This window comes from Anser cygnoides, chromosome 1 (genome assembly GCF_040182565.1).
Source record: "Anser cygnoides isolate HZ-2024a breed goose chromosome 1, Taihu_goose_T2T_genome, whole genome shotgun sequence".
NCBI classification, from domain to species: Eukaryota; Metazoa; Chordata; class Aves; order Anseriformes; family Anatidae; genus Anser; species Anser cygnoides.
Genome location: NC_089873.1, coordinates 193,099,121 through 193,116,536, shown reverse-complemented (window position 1 = coordinate 193,116,536; position 17,416 = coordinate 193,099,121). Strand labels below are relative to the sequence as shown.

Genomic DNA, 17,416 nt, shown 5'->3' with positions numbered 1-17,416 from the left:
GTAGAAAGGAGGACCCAGGTAACTACAGGCTGGTGAGCCTCACCTCTGTGCCTGGGAAGATCATGGAATGAATTCTGTTGGAGGCAATGTTAAGGCACATGCAGGACAAGGAGGTGGTCTGAGACAGCCAGCATGGCTTCACCAAGGGCAAATCGTGCCTGACCAACCTGGTGGCCTTCTAAAATGGAGTGACTGCATCAGTTGACAAGGGAACAGCAACTGATGTCATCTACTTGGACTTCTGTAAGGCTTTTGACACAGTTCCACACAACATCCTAATCTCTAAATTGGAAAGATATGGATTTGAAGGGTGGACCATCTGGTGGATAAGGAATTGGCTGGATGGCCACACCCAGAGAGTGGTGGTCAGTGGCTCTGTGTCCAGGTGGAGGCCGGTGACGAGTGGTGTCCCTCAGGGGTCTGTCCTGGGACTGGCACTTTTCAATATCTTCATCAATGATATAGACGATGGGGTTGAGTGCACCCTCAGCAAGTTTGCAGATGACACCAAGCTGAGTGGTACGGTTGATACCAAGGAAGGAAGAGATGCCATCCAAAGGGACCTGGACTGGCTGGAGAATTGTGCCCATGTGAACTGCATGAGGTTCAACAAGTCCAAGTGCAAGGTGCTGCAGCTGGGTCAAGGCAATCCCAGACAGGAGCACAGACTGGGAGAAGAACTCATTGAGAGCAGCCCTGCAGAGAAGGACCTGGGGGATCTGGTGGACAGAAAGCTCGACACGAGCCAGCAGTGCGTGCCTGCAGCCCAGAAGGCCAACTGCGTCCTGGGCTGCACCGACAGAGGGGTGGGCAGCGGGTGGAGGGAGGGGATTGTGCCCCTCTGCTCTGCCCTTGTGAGGCCCCACCTGGAGTGCTGCGTCCAGGTGTGAGCCCCCAGCACAAGAAAGATGTGGGGCTGTTAGAGCGGGTCCAGAGGAGGGACACAGAGATGACGAGAGGGCTGGAGCGCCTCTCCTGTGAAGAAAGGCTGAGAGAGCTGGGGCTGTTCAGCCTGGAGAAGAGAAGGCTCCGGGGAGACCTCATTGTGGCCTTCCAATACCTAAAGGGGCCTTATAAAAAAGATGGAGAGTGAGTTTTTGCTCAGGTAGGTGATGATAGGACAAAGGGGAATGGTCTTAAACTAAAAGAGGGGAGATTTAGATTAGAGGTTAGGAAGAAATTCTTCACTGTAAGGGTAGTGAGGCACAGGACCGGGCTGCCCAGAGAAGCTGTGGATGCCCCATCCCTGGAGGTGTTCAAGGCCAGGCTGGATGGGGCCTTCGCCAACCTGATCTAGTGGGTGGCATCCCTGCCTATGGCAGGGGCGTTGGAGTTTGACGATCTTTAAGGTCCCTTCCAACATGAGCCTTTCTATGATTCTATGATTAAATAAGAGGTTGCATTGCTGTTTGTCATGGCTTTGTCTTTGCTCTTGGCTGGGCTAGAAAACAGCATGCACAAAAGAATAATTTCCCACATTTCAGCAGTATCTCTGTGCTCAGTCAGTGACACATAGGTAGGACCAACAACACTGCCACCTGACATCTTCCAAACCTACCAAGGGCCAGCTGCTCTTCAAGCACTGTTCACCATCTATTATCTCTGCCAGCAAGTCTCCGATAAAGCCAACCACAGCCCTGGTCCTGATGACTGGGACTGCGGCATTGCAATCCCAGCAGGAAACCAGGTCTTGTTCAAGCAGCCTGAAGAAAATGTAAAACCTCCCTCAGTTCATCTGTCAGCATCCAGTGTGTGTAGAGATAAAGGAGCTGTACAACTCACAGCCCATGGAGAGCAGGTGGATGAACTTCAGCACGCCCAGAAGCCGGTGCACAGCCCTTTCTTGGTGGCCTTCCATCACTGACCCCACCATGAATCACCAGCTGAAGGAAAGGTGCTCAAAGAAAGTGAAATGAAAAATTGTTCATCCAAGTCAAGGCATTCCTGGTGCAAGATGGAGCAAGAACTTCTCCATGACAGACTGGAGAGTTCATCTGCCATGTAAACAGAAAATCGTGAAAAATATGGAATGTCTTCGTATGCCAAATCATTTGCATCCACTGGCCGTAGTTCAAAGAATTGTGAGATATATTAACACAAACACACAAATCTCCCAGCTTCATTTGCAGCCCAGGATGGATTAACACTCATGGATTTCTCATTCTGACAACAACTCATGGGTTCTAATCAGAAACCAATTAATAACATCTACAAACTATCATTTCAGCTACAGTCTTGGCTAAAATCCTTTCTGAATCTCCTTTCTGTTACTGCCTGAGGCGTGTTTGGTCAGCAGCTCCCTACTGCTCTGGGTGAAGACAGACCCAAGTCTGAAACAAGCAATCAGCAGCAGAGTTGCTGCACTTTAACAGCATTTTTAAATCTGGCCTGTACACCAGAATTTGAACATAAAAGTTTAGCAATAACTGTGCCCTGTGTTCTTAATATTTCACTTTTATGTACTTAAAACATTGTGCTTACTTAATTGATCTCTAACAGTCAGTAAATCTAGCTGTACCTCAAGTAATAGAATTTTTGCAATTCTTGTATTTGAAAGTTTCACCTCCTTCCATATACGGTATCTCTTTTTCTATTGTTTTATTCAGCTACCTCCTGTTTAAAGGTAGCATTAAGTGATAACAATCTTTTAAAAAATCTGAACACTGCATTAAATTGGTGTATCAGCTGGCAATTATTACGCCTTTGCATTCCTCAAGCCCAAACAAAACACCAGAGCATATTTTATCTTGCTTCACCTTGACAGATCAAATCTAAGAGGTGCGGAAGAGCCATTTCTCTTGTTCTTCTATACCCTAAAGTTTAATATAAACGCATGTGAATTAGTCTTAGCTTTGTAACAGGGGTAACAAAGTATAAAGCTGACTGTGAAGTAGTGTCAAGCTAAGGTCTTTTTTTTTTTTCTTTTTCTTCTATTCACTTCTTTTTAAATAGTTGCTTTCTTTCCTTCCACTTTCTTCATTTGCAAGAATTCCCCCCCAGCAATTCAGCAAGACGCTTATTTATTTTTTGGAGTGTTACGCTTTCATACACAGCTTGTGAAAACAAAAAAGAGCCCTGCACAGAGCGGTTTGAAATGTCACGGTCTGTCACGCTGCCACATGAAATGTCACAATGTCCAGCCTGCCGCTGGAAAGCACAGGTTATGGGCAGATGTCGTGTTCTGGCTCCAGCCGTACCACCACAAGAGGATGCCCTTTATCACCGTTCCCTCTGGCCCACTGATGTGCCAGCGGAGCTGCGCGTGCGAACCCTTCCCCTTCCTCGCCCATTCCAGGCAAGATCAGCAAGATCGTTGTAAACAATTTAAATATGAAGTCTGTGCTAACCTGTTTCACACGAATAAGTCTGGGGAGAGCTTGTCACGACCAGCTCAGGCGAGAGAGCAGACCGAGACCGTAACAGCAGCGGTGAGGCAGGGAACAGCAAGAAACGCAAAAGCAGCGGCTTCTTCCTGCTGGCACCCTGGCAGCAGTGTGCACCTTTGACTTCCTGTGGGAGAGAATTTCCCCAGCATCTTTTGCCATGTGCCAAATGTAATATAACACAGCTAATAACAATAGGCACTGGTACATAAAGAGAATATTCTTTCCTAGTCAAAGGAACAGGCGTGCACAAATTTTCCATCAGGTTTTCTTTCAAAGAAATTGTGATCTGGGGAGCCAAAGTGATTCTGCCTTCCATCGTGCCTCCGGGACGTTCTGTTTTACTGGCACCATTCCCGCCACTATCGTTAAGATTATGTCAGTGTTTCCACTAAGCGCCGTGTCTCTGAGGGGCTTATGGTAACCAAGCTGTCAGAATTCATTCTGGGCTCAAACTTCACATACTGTAAATTCCCAGTGATGGATATTTCCTTTCTTCAAGGAAAAAAAAAATCGAGTTAATTGATATTGCAATACATAAAACACTGCATTCAGAAAGGAATTTGGGTTTATATTGCACTATTCAAAACGTTGCAAGTAATTTATAGCAGCCAGAGTGTTCTGGTCTTGAGTGGCAAAAATAAAAAAAAAAAAAAAAAGGAAAGTTACAGAGTTGTGTTTTTTGCCCTGCATGTTGAGCCACAAAAGGTATTCCTGAGATGCAGATGGGCTGTCTCGGGGTGCTGAAGCTTTACTTTATGCTCGACAAGGCTTGCCACATGGAACTACTTATTTTGGAGAAAAGTTTCGCTCAGCTCTTTATTGTGATGTTTTTGGAAGCAGGACACATGTAACGGATTACACGACATCACCCTCTGCTATGAAGGCTATGGCACTGCTCTCATAAACTTTCTGCGCGGTTCTGGGAGCCCCAGAACAAAGCTGAATAAAATATGACTGCTGTTGTGGCTGTAGTCTGACGAGACAGGGTTCATGTATCAACAGCTAAGTTGTCATTAAAGAATCAGCGTGACATGCCACAGACACGGGGAGCTTCTCAGTGTTAAGACCTGTCATCCTGGGCCAGAAAAGAGAAGGGAATATCTCGTCTGGGTGTGTGGGATTCATCTTTATGCTTCCACTATTTTCAGTAGGAATTGTGCACACCACAGGCTGGAAACTTACAGAGATGTATGGCAAGCTGAAGAGCAGCATACCCAGGGAGCCGTAAATAAAATGTATGCGCTTAGATACTCAGATCTCTCGGAATTTTTTACTTTAGAAGAAAAAGCTTGACTCTTAACATTCTTCTATATGGGAAGGGAAAAGTACAGATATTTAGGGGGAAGGTGCTGGAATAACCATCAACCTAGCCTGTTAATGCTTATTCACAGAAACGTTCCCACCAACATACGAGCAGGACTGTGTTTATCCGATGTAGGTGCTCACCTCCTTCTCTCACTTCTTCGTGTCTTGTTCAAGGATGGGACCACATTGGTCTAGGAAACAGCTGGGGAAGGGCTTTGCCTGCAGAGGAAACATGGAAGACAACGGTAAGACCATCTGTACCAGATGGTGGTGCTGTGAGGGGACATGCTGGCTTTGTCAAAGGGCTGCCTGAGAGTAGTGCTGTTGCCCTCAGAGCAGCCGGCCCAAGGGCTGCTGCTCAGACAGCATCGGCGTTCCCAGTTCAGACTGGTTTAGCTCAAGGGGTAGCAGCAATGCCTGCAACTGGGAAAAGCACCAGCGATGACAGAAACCTCCACGCTGGGTTTCCCACTGCTGCCCCCAGTAGTGGAGCTGCCCCAATGAAGAACTGGGACACGCCACTACGAAGGGGCACAGGAAGGGGCCCACACTGCCAGGCTAACTGCCTGTGGAGACTTACAGCCCGACACGCTTCTGATGTTGGCTGTCCTCTCTATAAAACACATCTCATACACCATTAAAAAAATTTCCACTTATTGCAATGACAACCCATTTATTTCTTACAGTGTACGAACGTTTCGGTACTGAGGTAATTTAATACAAACAGTAGGGGGGGAAAACAAGAGTCTATGGTAGAGTATTACCCAAGTCATAAAATTGGTTTATTACTCTATTGTGTGCCTAAAATTTCTGGAACATTGTAGCAGATGTATTTTATAGTGAAATGACAACACATTTTAATGAAAACCAGGTTTAGATTCTGGCAACTTTTCTCCCTTAATTTTATATTTTGTGAGCGAGTCTACGACCCCACCAGGAAAAATCAATAGAATGTTTAGTATGTCTCACCATCACACCTTGATGTAGAGTTGTATAGAGAAGAAAATAACTACGTGACAGAACAGGACTTACTTTTTCATTACTTGAAACTGAATTCTGTCTTCCTCTGTTGACAATTACAAGCTCTACTTTGCTCTGTTCCCTTTCAGGTGAAATTCAAGTGGTCATTACTATTTTTGCTGGACCCCTCTTGCGTAATACATAGCTCTGTTGTGGATTCAGAGAGCAAACACTTTTGCACCAAAGTGCTGTGGAACTGCTCTCCAGCCCTCTCCTTCCACTGCTCAGGACGGTGGGCAGGATCACATCCTGAGTCCCTTACTGGTGCTTGCATCCCTTCCTGGTGCCTGCTGCTGGGATTGCGCCTCGAGCGAACAAACAGAGCCCCAGTGCTCCCAGGTGCTGTGCCCAGGCCTGTCACAGAGCACAGGAGCACGCTGAGCATCTTTCTGGATCCCTCACGAACACCGACATGGATCGGGTACAATTAGCTGCCCAATGTTAGCATGTCTCTGCTGACTACGGATAAATCGGCTTTTAAAAAGAGATTATTGTTCAGTCTAATGTATTTGCTTCATGGGAACATTTCTGACACAGGAGTAAACACCTCTGCCAAAATGTGTTTCTTTCTCAAAAGTACGTAGATGTTGCAGGTGTTCAAACAGCTGTAGGTATTGAAATGAACAAAAAATAACAGAAATGGGAGCGATAACTCTAATCTGCCTAATATTATTCTTGGAAATATTTTTTTCTGAATCCGAATAAAAAGCATCCTGAGGATGCTCTTTCAGGAAACACCTGATCTGGAATAGTTCCACCCGAATGGCAGAAATATAACGCTTGGCAGCACCAGAAACAGCTACGAGCAGGGTCTCACACTAGCAAGTATGAAGCAGCTTGTTTACAAGGCACACGAGTGGCTCTGCCTTCCACACAACACCTACCTTCCTGGAACATGCCCAAGGCCGTGCAGCTTGATCAGGGCTGGTGTGGCATAGCAGTTAAAAAACAACTTTGCAATTATGTGTAACAGAAAACCAACTGCAGAGACATTTTATCGACTTGTGGTCCTTCTGATGACTTTACAGAGAAAGAAAAAAGCATATATGTCATCTATAGACAAATATAGATTCCTCCCAGGCAGTCAAGTCTTGGTGCTTCTAAATTAGCGTACTGCCTCGGGGTCTCTGCATGCTTATGTATACAGCGACAGAGTCCTTTTATGTCTCTCAAACTGGCAGGCCATTCCTGCTGATCTTTTACCTCACACTCCCACTTAATAATAAAACAAGCTGATTTACGCTACAAATAACTGATCCTGCAGATTGTTTCTAACCCAGTGTTTAAAAGCAGCGTCTGATTAACAGTCCAAAATGACATTGGTGATCATCTCTTTTCCACGTACCTTCTCACACTGCACTTAGGACAGTAGTTAAACACTTCCTAGCAACACGTTTATTGGTACAACTAACCCCCACCACAGATATCCATGGGTTGGAGAGGATTTTCTGCTGCATAGCACTCTTTTTTTTTTTTTTTTTAATAAAAGACTCCAAAGCTACTCGTGGCCACATGCTAACATTGGATGACTGCTCTTAGCGCCTTAGGAAGCACATACTGCCTGCAGCTGTTCCTCAAGGAAGTTTTCTCTGGAGTAACTTTGCCCTAATTCTACAGAAAGTTGCATTTCACTGACAGGGTGAAATAATTAAGCTTGACTTTCATCACAAAGCTTTGCCTGACTTTTCAGATATGATGCATCCAGACCACGAGAGAACAAGCACAAAAGGATCTTTAACTTGATTTTTAATCAGCAGGAAATTATCACTGAAATTGAAAGGCACTTCTTGTAATTTTGACAGTTGCCAGTACTACCAGCACTCACACCTGAGCACACTGTAATGCACATAACAACCCCCTTTTTTGAACATCTCATTCTCAGCTAATGTGAAAATCTCAGGTAATGTGAAAATCTGAGGCCAGGTTGCCATTTTCAAAGGTTGAATAAAGACTCCCACCCAAATTACACCAGCATTACTGACAAATGCTGGCATGTAAGAGGTTAGCGTGGGCTGGGGATCCAGGAGCACTCCTAAGCTATCTGGCCAATGGCATCGATGTGCTCTTGGCCAACGCAGATTGCACCATAGCTTCAAACTCTCTCAACTTCCTTGGCTTTCCTTTCCTTTGGGATGTGAAATGGCTACACCTCGTCTGTGACCTGAATGCACTCTAGTGCCCAGCTGCTTGGCTGCAGTATCATCCGCACAGGGCTCTTGTGAGACCACACTGACTCATTCCCCTCCTGACCGTACATTCAAGTTGAACAGGACCACAAAAGCCCAACGATTATGGAGCATTTTATGATCCCAACTCACCTCAATCCAAAACAGGACAGTGAGCCAGAACATCTTATTCAACTGAGGCTTTAATGAAAACAGTATTATTTTCTAGCAGCACTACAGGCTGTTTGAAATCTACACTGACTTTTGTACAAAACACGGGAAATTAAAACGCTGTAATGAAAACTAATGCATACAGAACATTCCGAATATAAAATGTATCTCTGATGTTACCAGGACACAAAATGTACGAAATACCAGCAATCGTATTTGCAGAGAAAATGCAACAGTGTTCTTCTACTTGCAGTTAAAAGCCTGTCTGCAGTAAAAACTCCATCAAATTTGAGTTTTTGCTTTCCAGATTGACTGTAAAGATGTTCAAAAGATGATTATGCTCTTGCCAAAACAGGCTACTTGAACTTCCCACAATCAAGAGAAAGACCAAGACCTCTACCAAAGAAACTATTCTAGACACATATGCAACCATTCAAAATTAAGGAGCAGTATGTAGTCATAGTTAGCAAGAACTCACAAATCCTGTCCATATGCCTGAAGTCCTAGGAGCCATGGGAACGTGAACATGGCATGCTGCAAAGGGTGAGGTTAGTGCAGCTCCTTTGAACTGAAACACAATATACCCACAGGCCTGAAATATTCAGAATCCCTTGTTCTAGTCATCTGTTACAGTTTTGTAGTTTTTGCAAGGTTTACCTTTTCGGTAGATTTTCCAAGCTCACTTGTGCCACTGCTTGCTGTATTTTTCCCGAGGGCACTTTTCATTTACTGTCATCTTCTCTGTTCTGCCTAGAAAGTTTTAAGTCACACAACATCAACTTGCAATTTTTTTTCCCCTTTGGATCACTTACAGTAATTGTTTAATTGGCCAGCAGGCTACTTGACCTACAATACTCTTCTCTAAATAGCTGCAGCAGTTTTTCCTAGTCCCATATCCTAATGGCACCAACACGTACTCTCATTCATACCTTTCATGTTCCAGTAAACAATTAAAAATTCACTATTTGAATAACCACTTAAATGGAAATAAAGTGTGTTAACAATTCTACAAGAGGAAATTCACACTTCTGAAACCACTTGTTTCAGATCTCTAAACATTCATACTTGAAAATCTTTGATTCATATTTTGGTTATCTCCTTTACAACAAAGGCTAGAGACTTGCTTGTAATAAGGAGTCTTGCTTTATCTCAGTGAAAAGCTTTCATTTTCTTTTAGTGTATACCAGGGGAAGTTTGCATAAACACAGCATCCATGACAAGCAGAGGGGACCCCTCACTACCCAAAATCTAGGAAAACGTAATGAGCAGGTGAAGCAATTGACCATCTCACTGCCGCTAACGCGACAGACCTATTCCATTCCTGTTCTTCTCCTTCTCCCAGTCACTCCTGGGCTCACACTTCCACCCCTCACCTTGCACCAGGTCTAGCAATCATGGAATCTGCTTAGAAACATGTCAGATGCAATAAATTGACAGAAAAGCAGCCCCCAACTGGATAGTTTCCTCCTAAATTAGGGAATTCATCTTGTTCTTGGAAGCATCCAGTAGAAGGGAGGAAAAAAGAAATCACATGGCTGAGAGTAAGGGCAGGCAACAGGGAGCTAACCCCCCACTTTTGGGGACAGCAAGCTGCGAGACTAACTCAGGTGCACGTGGGACCTCAGCCTAAAGTGGTGGGAATGCAGCTTGCAGTGCTGTGCTTGGTTTCACCAGACAGCACTGTCTCCAGTAAAACCTGCGTCCTGCACGCCAGCTTACAGAGTGCATAACTGCATTCTCATTTCCAAATAATTTCCAACTTTCTCTTCCAAATGCTTAAGAATCTGAAATTTTAGACTGAAAATAAATTGCAATTGTTAGCACAGCTCACAAATAATAAATTAAGTCATACTTGAATTTACTTAAGACTCAAGCACACTAGGTCATTTTTCACATAAATAAAGCATTCAAAACGTTTAACAGAAGGAACTACTTAGATCTATATAGAACTGTGCTTTATTTGTTACAGCTGTTCTTTTATGATACCTGATCCTAGACATAAATTCCTTTGTTTTGAAAATGGTGGTGCACATAGTGAGCCCAAAGCATATATTAACAGGGCAGATATAATTAATTCTAGCAGTGTAATAAACTGTATTGTTGCCTGGGAAATCAAATCCTGTAAATGGTGGCAAGGCTGAGTCATTCCCTTTGATAATAAAATGATGAGATGCTATAACTTAATATAGGTTAAAAACTGTACAATACTATCCAGGCTACCACAAAAGAAAGTTAATAAGAGCTGAGGGTGAACTCCTCAGGTTGTTGGTTCTCTTATCTTGTATTAGGTGTGCCATAAATAAACGTTTTAAACAAATTGCTGTTTGTTATATTAAAGGTGAACTGCAAGACTTTTTTTTTTTTTTTAAGTTTGGACTTGCAACCCTTTTCCTTCTTTACAAGGGAAACAGAAGGCTGTGAATGGGTGAATTTATATTATGAACTTATATATTATTTATATATTTATATATTATTTATATTTTAATATATTTTATATATTATATTTTATATATTTTATATTTATATTTTTATATTATTTATATAATTTATATATTATTTATATTTTGAATTTATATTATATATATATTTTTCTACCCTATATATTTTTTTAATAAATAATACATTGAAAACAAGTATCTACAGCATTTGGAAATGTGAAATCAAACTGCAACACCACCCTTACAGCACAGATATTTCAACATTTGTAACACTATATTAACCTTTTTTTTAAATTAAATATTTATACTGGGAGGGTGTTCAATCACTGGCATAGGCTGCCCAGAGAGACTGTGGAGTCTCCGTGCTTGGAGATATTCATACCCAACGGGACGTGGCCAGGAACAACCTGCCCTTGCTGACCCTGCACTGAGCAGGGGTTTGGAGCCTGTGGTCTCCTCCGGAGTTCCTGTCTGACCTCATCACTTCTGGGCCTCTGATACTTGTTTCACACCTACAAACACATACATGCTCCCATCACTTTACAGACGAATGTAATGTTGTTTTACTTTTGAAATAAGAAATAAATTCACAGCATTTGAGGAAATGATGTAAGCATAAGTTCTCTGAAAACAAATGAATGCCCCCTCATTCTGATAAAAATGACAACTCTCTTTTTACAGTATCACAGTATCACAGATTTCTAGGTTGGAAGAGACCTCAAGATCATCGAGTCCAACCTCCGACCTAACACTAAGTACTCCACTAAACCATATCGCTAAGCTCTACATCTAAACGTCTTTTAAAGACCTCCAGGGATGGTGACTCCACCACCTCCCTGGGCAGCCCGTTCCAATGCTTAATAACCCTTTCGGTAAAGAAGTACTTCCTAACATCCAACCTAAAACTCCCCTGTCGCAACTTTCGCCCATTCCCCCTCGTCCTGTCACCAGGCACGCGGGAGAACAGACCAACCCCCACCTCTCTACAGCCTCCTTTAAGGTAACTGTAGAGAGCGATAAGGTCGCCCCTGAGCCTCCTCTTCTCCAGGCTGAACAACCCCAGCTCCCTCAGCCGCTCCTCGTAAGACTTGTTCTCCAGACCCCTCACCAGCTTGGTCGCCCTTCTCTGGACTCGCTCGAGCACGTCCATGTCCTTCCTGTAGCGAGGGGCCCAAAACTGAACACAGTACTCGAGGTGCGGCCTCACCAGAGCCGAGTACAGGGGCACAATCACTTCCCTAGACCTGCTGGCCACACTGCTTCTTATACAGGCCAGGATGCTGTTGGCCTTCTTGGCCACCTGAGTACACTGCTGGCTCATATTCAGCCGACTATCAACCAGTACTCCCAGGTCCTTCTCGGCCAGGCAGCTTTCCAGCCACTCATCTCCCAGCCTGTAGCTCTGCTTGGGGTTGTTGTGCCCCAGGTGCAGGACCCGGCACTTGGCCTTGTTGAACTTCATACAGTTGACCTCAGCCCATCGCTCCAGCCTATCCAGATCCTCCTGCAGAGCCTTCCTGCCCTTGAGCAGATCGACACACGCACTTAGCTTGGTGTCATCTGCAAACTTACTGAGGGTGCACTGGACGCCCTCATCCAGATCATTTTTTTTCTTTCTTAAAAAAAGTTATCAGATCAGAAACACACCTCTCTCATCTCCTTGTAGTGTAACACAAATCAGCAGACTCGAATTTAATCTAATACAAGATTCTATTCTTGGAAACAGAAGACCATAAACGGAAAGCCTACGGGTCTGGTCCTTCCAACACATGATATTAAGGGAGGTTAAACTCAAAACATAATTTACCCCTTTCTAATTTATTTAAACCTACTAGTAGCTACAGTGGTGGATTATGTTATTTATCTACTTATGTTTAAGTCTTTCTCTATGCAGAAGGAATTGCCTTTTTCCAAGAGGCATCAGCATTGCTTTATTAAAAGCTTTTCTAAGCAGGAGAAAACACAGGCAATGATTTCGGGTCTGTGACAACACCCAGCAGCACAGGGAGAGAAGCCTGCAGCAGCCCACCCCAGCCCCAGCCAAACCCGCAGAATCACAGAATCATTAAGGTTGGAAGAGACCTCCAAGATCATCTGGTCCAACCATACCCCTACCACCAACATCACCCACTAGACCATGTCCCTGAGCACCATGTCCAACCTTTCCTTGAACACCCCCAGGGACGGTGACTCCACCACCTCCCTGGGCAACCTGTTCCAATGCCTGACTGCTCTTTCTGAGAAGAAATGTCTCCTCATTTCCAACCCAAACCTCCCCTGGCACAACTTGAGGCCATTCCCTCTAGTCCTATCACTAGTTATCTGTGAGAAGAGGCCGACCCCCAGCTCCCCACAGCTTCCTTTCAGGCAGTTGCAGAGAGCAATGAGGTCTCCCCTGAGCCTCCTCTTCCACAGACTAAACAACCCCAGCTCCCTCAGCCACTCCTCACAGGACTTGTGTTCCAGGCCCTTCACCAGCTTTGTAGCCCTTCTCTGGACACTCTCCAAGGCCTCGATGTCCTTCTTGTAGTGAGGGGCCCCAAACTGAACACAGCACTCGAGGTGCGGCCTCACCAGAGTAGAGTACAGGGGGACGATCACCTCCCTGGCCCTGCTGGCTGCACTATTCCTGACACAAACCAGGATGCTGTTGGCCTTCTTGGCCACCCGGGCACACTGCTGGGTCATGGTCAGGCAAGTATTGACCAACACTCCCAGATCCTTTTCCTCTGCACAACTTTCGAGGTACTGTCTCCCAAGCCTGTAGTGCTGCATGGGGTTGTCGTGACTGAAGCGCAGGACCTGGCACCTAGCCGTGTTGAACCTCATGAGAAAAGTGTGATATTCTGTTCAGATGAGGGACTTTATCTGATCCGATCTCCCCTCCCCTCCCTTCCCTTCCCCTCCCTTCCCTTCCCTTCCCTTCCCTTCCCTTCCCTTCCCTTCCCTTCCCTTCCCCTCCCTTCCCTTCCCTTCCCTCAGTCCCCCCCCGCCATTCCCGCCTCCCCCCCGTCCTCTCGCGAGAGCCGCGGCCGGGCGCCGAGCAGCGACAAGATGGCGGTGGAGTCCCGCGTCACGCAGGAGGAGATCAAGAAGGAGCCGGAGAAGCCGATCGACCGCGAGAAGGTGCCGGGGCGGCTCCGTGCCGCTGCCCCCTCACTCCGCGGGGTCCCGGGGTGGCGGTGCGGGGTCCCGGAGGGGCGGTGCGGGGCCTTTCTGGGGGTGGTGTTGTTGGCGTTGGGGCCTGACCGCCGCCTCCTTCTCCCCCCTCAGACGTGCCCGCTGCTGCTCCGCGTCTTCACCACCAACAACGGGCGGCACCACCGCATGGACGAGTTCTCCCGCGGCAACGTGCCCTCCAGCGAGCTGCAGATCTACACCTGGTGAGTGCTCAGGGGCCCCGCGTCCCCTCCCCGACCCGGGGGGGGGGGTGGGGGGGGGTGGCTGAGTGGCGGCCGCGTCTCGGCTCAGGCTGGTCTGTTGGCATTTTTTCGGCGTTCTCTTCTTTTTTAATTAATTTCACCCCAACAGCCCTACGTTCCACTAGCATCAGTTGTTACAGAAGTCTAGAGCTCCTCCATGAACTCTGTCGCTTTAATTCGGAGCCTCTTGAGAGTAAAGCAGCACGTTTCTTTTCATATGGCCAGGTAGCACTGCTTTACCAGCCAGTTTTTATTGCTTTCAGTCACACTTCAGAACACCCATTTAGCCTTTGTTGGTAACACTTCAGTATTTGCTTATAGCACTTCAAAGAGCTGTTTTGAAAGTGAATTATTAGAATCGCTCTGAAAGTGAATTATGCTACTTTTTAAACCTTGTTTTTCCTTAAAGGTTTCTGCTAGAGTTCTAACTTGTTTGTCATTGTACAGTTGAATAAATCCATTTTTTTGTGGCTAACAAAGCAAACACTTCTGACTTACTGCTTAATGGGGTTTATGGACTCAGCCCAGGCTATTGATGATGTCTGAGCTGTTTGTCATCTGCAGAAATCAGAATGGGCATTGTCTGTCAACAGACTGCTCTTTGGTTGCTTAAAGCTTCGAGTGAGTGTAATTAGTGCTGCTTTGGTTGTGATGATTGGGTCCTTTTGTTCTTGGGATTCTAACTTTTGTTCTCGTTGAAGGGTGGGGAAAAGGAAGGGTTCTGTCTGTTACGGCGGGAATGGAGAACTCTGTTCATGATTGTTTGTTTTCTATCCCTGAACCTCCCTTGTTTTTAATATAAATACCAACTTAGATGAGAAGACTCGCTGTTCATTGTGGAAGTGCATTAATGCGTTAAAATAAAATTACTGTTTAAATTGTAACTTTTCTGAGAGACCTGGAGAAGCAGATGCTGAGGTAAAGAGACTTTGTCCCATGTCACCGTAAATTAAAAGATAAACTCCGTCTGGACCCACATCTGTCAAACCTTTGTCCACATTCTTAATGCACAAGAGCGTGCTGCTTCCAGTGCCCCGTAGGTGGTGAATTCTGTGGGGTGCTGTCACTGACCAGAGCGACTTCTTGTTGCTTGATGGCCAGATGAAAATACGTTGTTGGGAATGCCATGTCGTTGTGGAGTAGGTGGCTCCCTGTGTAGCTCAAGTATGTAAAACCTTCTTCTTCAGATACCAGCGGAAGGCATGCAAAGGCAAGGAGATGTTTGTTTAAATAATTACAATATATTGGTCCCATCTTAAGTGGGTTTTGGAAAGCTGTTTCCATTGTTGTTGCTTTGAGAACATTAACCACTTTGGTTTGTTTGTTTAACCTAGGATGGATGCAACCCTGAAGGAGCTGACGAGTTTAGTGAAAGAGGTCTACCCAGAGGCACGGAAGAAGGGCACGCACTTCAATTTTGCAATTGTTTTTACAGATCTCAAGCGGCCCGGGTATAGGTAAGTGGCGTTTCTTCTCCAGACTAATAGAAGACTGGAAGCACCAGAGCAGTTACTTATTTTTCATTAACAAAGTCCAGTGCCCACAAAACAAATTTCTAAAGTTCTTGATAACAGACTACATGGTCACCACTACAAACTCTACATTTTGGTTGGCGGCTGTTGTAGTTTGTGTTCCCAAAACAATGAGTGTATTTGCTCATAGACTTTGATTGGCAACCAACCAGAATATGGACGTACTGTGTGAGATGAGGCCTTGTTTCTGGTGATACGGAGCACTGGGACAGGCTCCCCAGGGCAGTGGTCACAGCACTGAGCCTGATGGAGTTCAGGAAGCATTTGGACACCACTCTCAGACATGGGGTCTGATTTTTGGGTGGCCCTTTGGGGACCCTGGAGTTGGACTCAGTGATCCTCGTGGGTCCCTTCCAGCTTGGGATATTCCATGATTCTATGGTACGAGGAGTGTTAGGTCATGTATCTGAGACTGTTTGAGTTTTAGGAGTGATCTCGTTACAGGTGTCTGCCTTCCAGAACTGTATGAGCCAGCGTTTGCTGGTAACCAGTGGATAGGCACGGCCCTACAGTCCGTGGGGTAGTACGGATCCTCCACCTAGTACTGGAGGGGAAAAAACCCTTTGAATGTAGCTAAAAGCTAAATATAGTACGGAGGGTGGCCAGGGAAGGCTGTAACGACCCAAAGCAGTCCCTGTTTTTGCCATGTATTGTACATCCGGAGAGACTGGGCTCTGACTAACCTGCCTTTTATCTCCTGCGTGCAGGGTGAAGGAGATCGGCAGCACCATGTCGGGCAGGAAGGGCACAGATGATTCCATGACGTTGCAGTCTCAGAAATTCCAGATCGGAGACTACTTGGACATAGCAATTACCCCTCCCAACCGCGCACCACCTCCGTCAAGCCGCATGAGACCATACTAAGCTGTTGCTTCTTTGTATGATTTCCTTTTGTGCTTATTCCTACTTGCTGTTCTAAAGCAGGCCTTTTTTTTTTATTGCTTTTGTTGCTAAGCAAGAACACTTGAAGGCAAAGCTAAGCGTCAGGAGTAAAAGTTAAATTCTAAACCTTAACTTTTAGTTTGCTTAGAAGTAACGCTTATTCTTTTAGAGGTGCCATCACTCTTTCCCTGACTGTTAGTCTGCAAAGTAAGTTGGTGTGTCCAGAGTTTCAAGATCTCCATAAAATGCGACCAAGAAGATTGCAGGTGTTCTGTAGTTCTGTCTTGTATGGATTAAAGATTGATGTTATTAATCTTTTGAATTTGAGAGTGTTTTTTTTTAATGTGTGTTTCTGCAGAGAAATTCAGAAGTTTGCTTTTAAGCAGAAGTTGAAATCGGTGACAGGAAGGTCATGGCCTTTATCTGGTAACTTTGGGGATTGTTTTAGAGAAACAGGTGGCCTTTTACAGCAGGATTCCTTAAACCACTGGTACCTGAATTTTGGAGGATGATCATGGAGGATGTGGCTGTAAGCGGGCAGACTTGGTGTTCCTCTTGCTGCTGCTGTAGGTACGTTGTCTGGGGAAGGTCAAAGGTGAGCTGTGTAAGGCTGCAGGATAGAGAGCAGAATGATGGTGGCTTCCTGGGGCTGCTCCATCTTCTTCCAAGAAGAGGACAGGCCTTGAATGATGAATTCAAGAAGTGGTCTTGGTGACACCCGAATATCCCAGCACACTGCAGAGCTGCTGAGGCAGATTTGGATTGGCACACTTGCACAGCAGCCCTGAATTCTGGAAATACCTGGTTTTGTCTTCAAAAATGGAAAATACAAAGCTGTCTTGGAATGTCGCTTTTTATAGCACAATGGATCCAAACTTCCTTGATGGCACACTCCATTGTTAACAATTTTTTTGAACATTTATCCTTCCCCCCCATCTTAAGTTACACACATCTACTACTTTACTAACGTATTATGTGCGTTATAAAACTACACAAATAAGTTTTTCATCTTTTTTTTTTTAATGTTACCTCTGATAATGCAAAAAATACCTTCTTTTTATACCTACATGGTTTGTCTTGCACATCCTGCTTTGG

At 45.2% G+C, this 17,416-nt stretch overlaps 1 protein-coding gene and 1 long non-coding RNA gene across 2 annotated transcripts; one reads left to right on the top strand and one right to left on the bottom strand.

Moving 5' to 3' along the window:
• Positions 1-1,400: 1,400 nt before the first annotated feature.
• LOC106040375 (uncharacterized) lies at positions 1,401-10,485 on the bottom strand. Its single transcript, XR_007157926.2, has 3 exons — positions 8,705-10,485; positions 4,833-4,910; positions 1,401-3,878 (listed from the first exon to the last, which is right to left on the bottom strand). It is a non-coding gene; the product is annotated as an uncharacterized lncRNA (long non-coding RNA).
• A 2,964-nt stretch (positions 10,486-13,449) lies between these two features.
• Positions 13,450-16,643, top strand: SAP18 (Sin3A associated protein 18). Its single transcript, XM_048047024.2, has 4 exons — positions 13,450-13,611; positions 13,759-13,868; positions 15,242-15,364; positions 16,147-16,643. Exons 1-4 carry the CDS (start codon positions 13,540-13,542, stop codon positions 16,301-16,303), a joined length of 462 nt encoding a protein of 153 aa, XP_047902981.1. The 5' UTR covers positions 13,450-13,539; the 3' UTR covers positions 16,304-16,643.
• Positions 16,644-17,416: the final 773 nt, after the last annotated feature.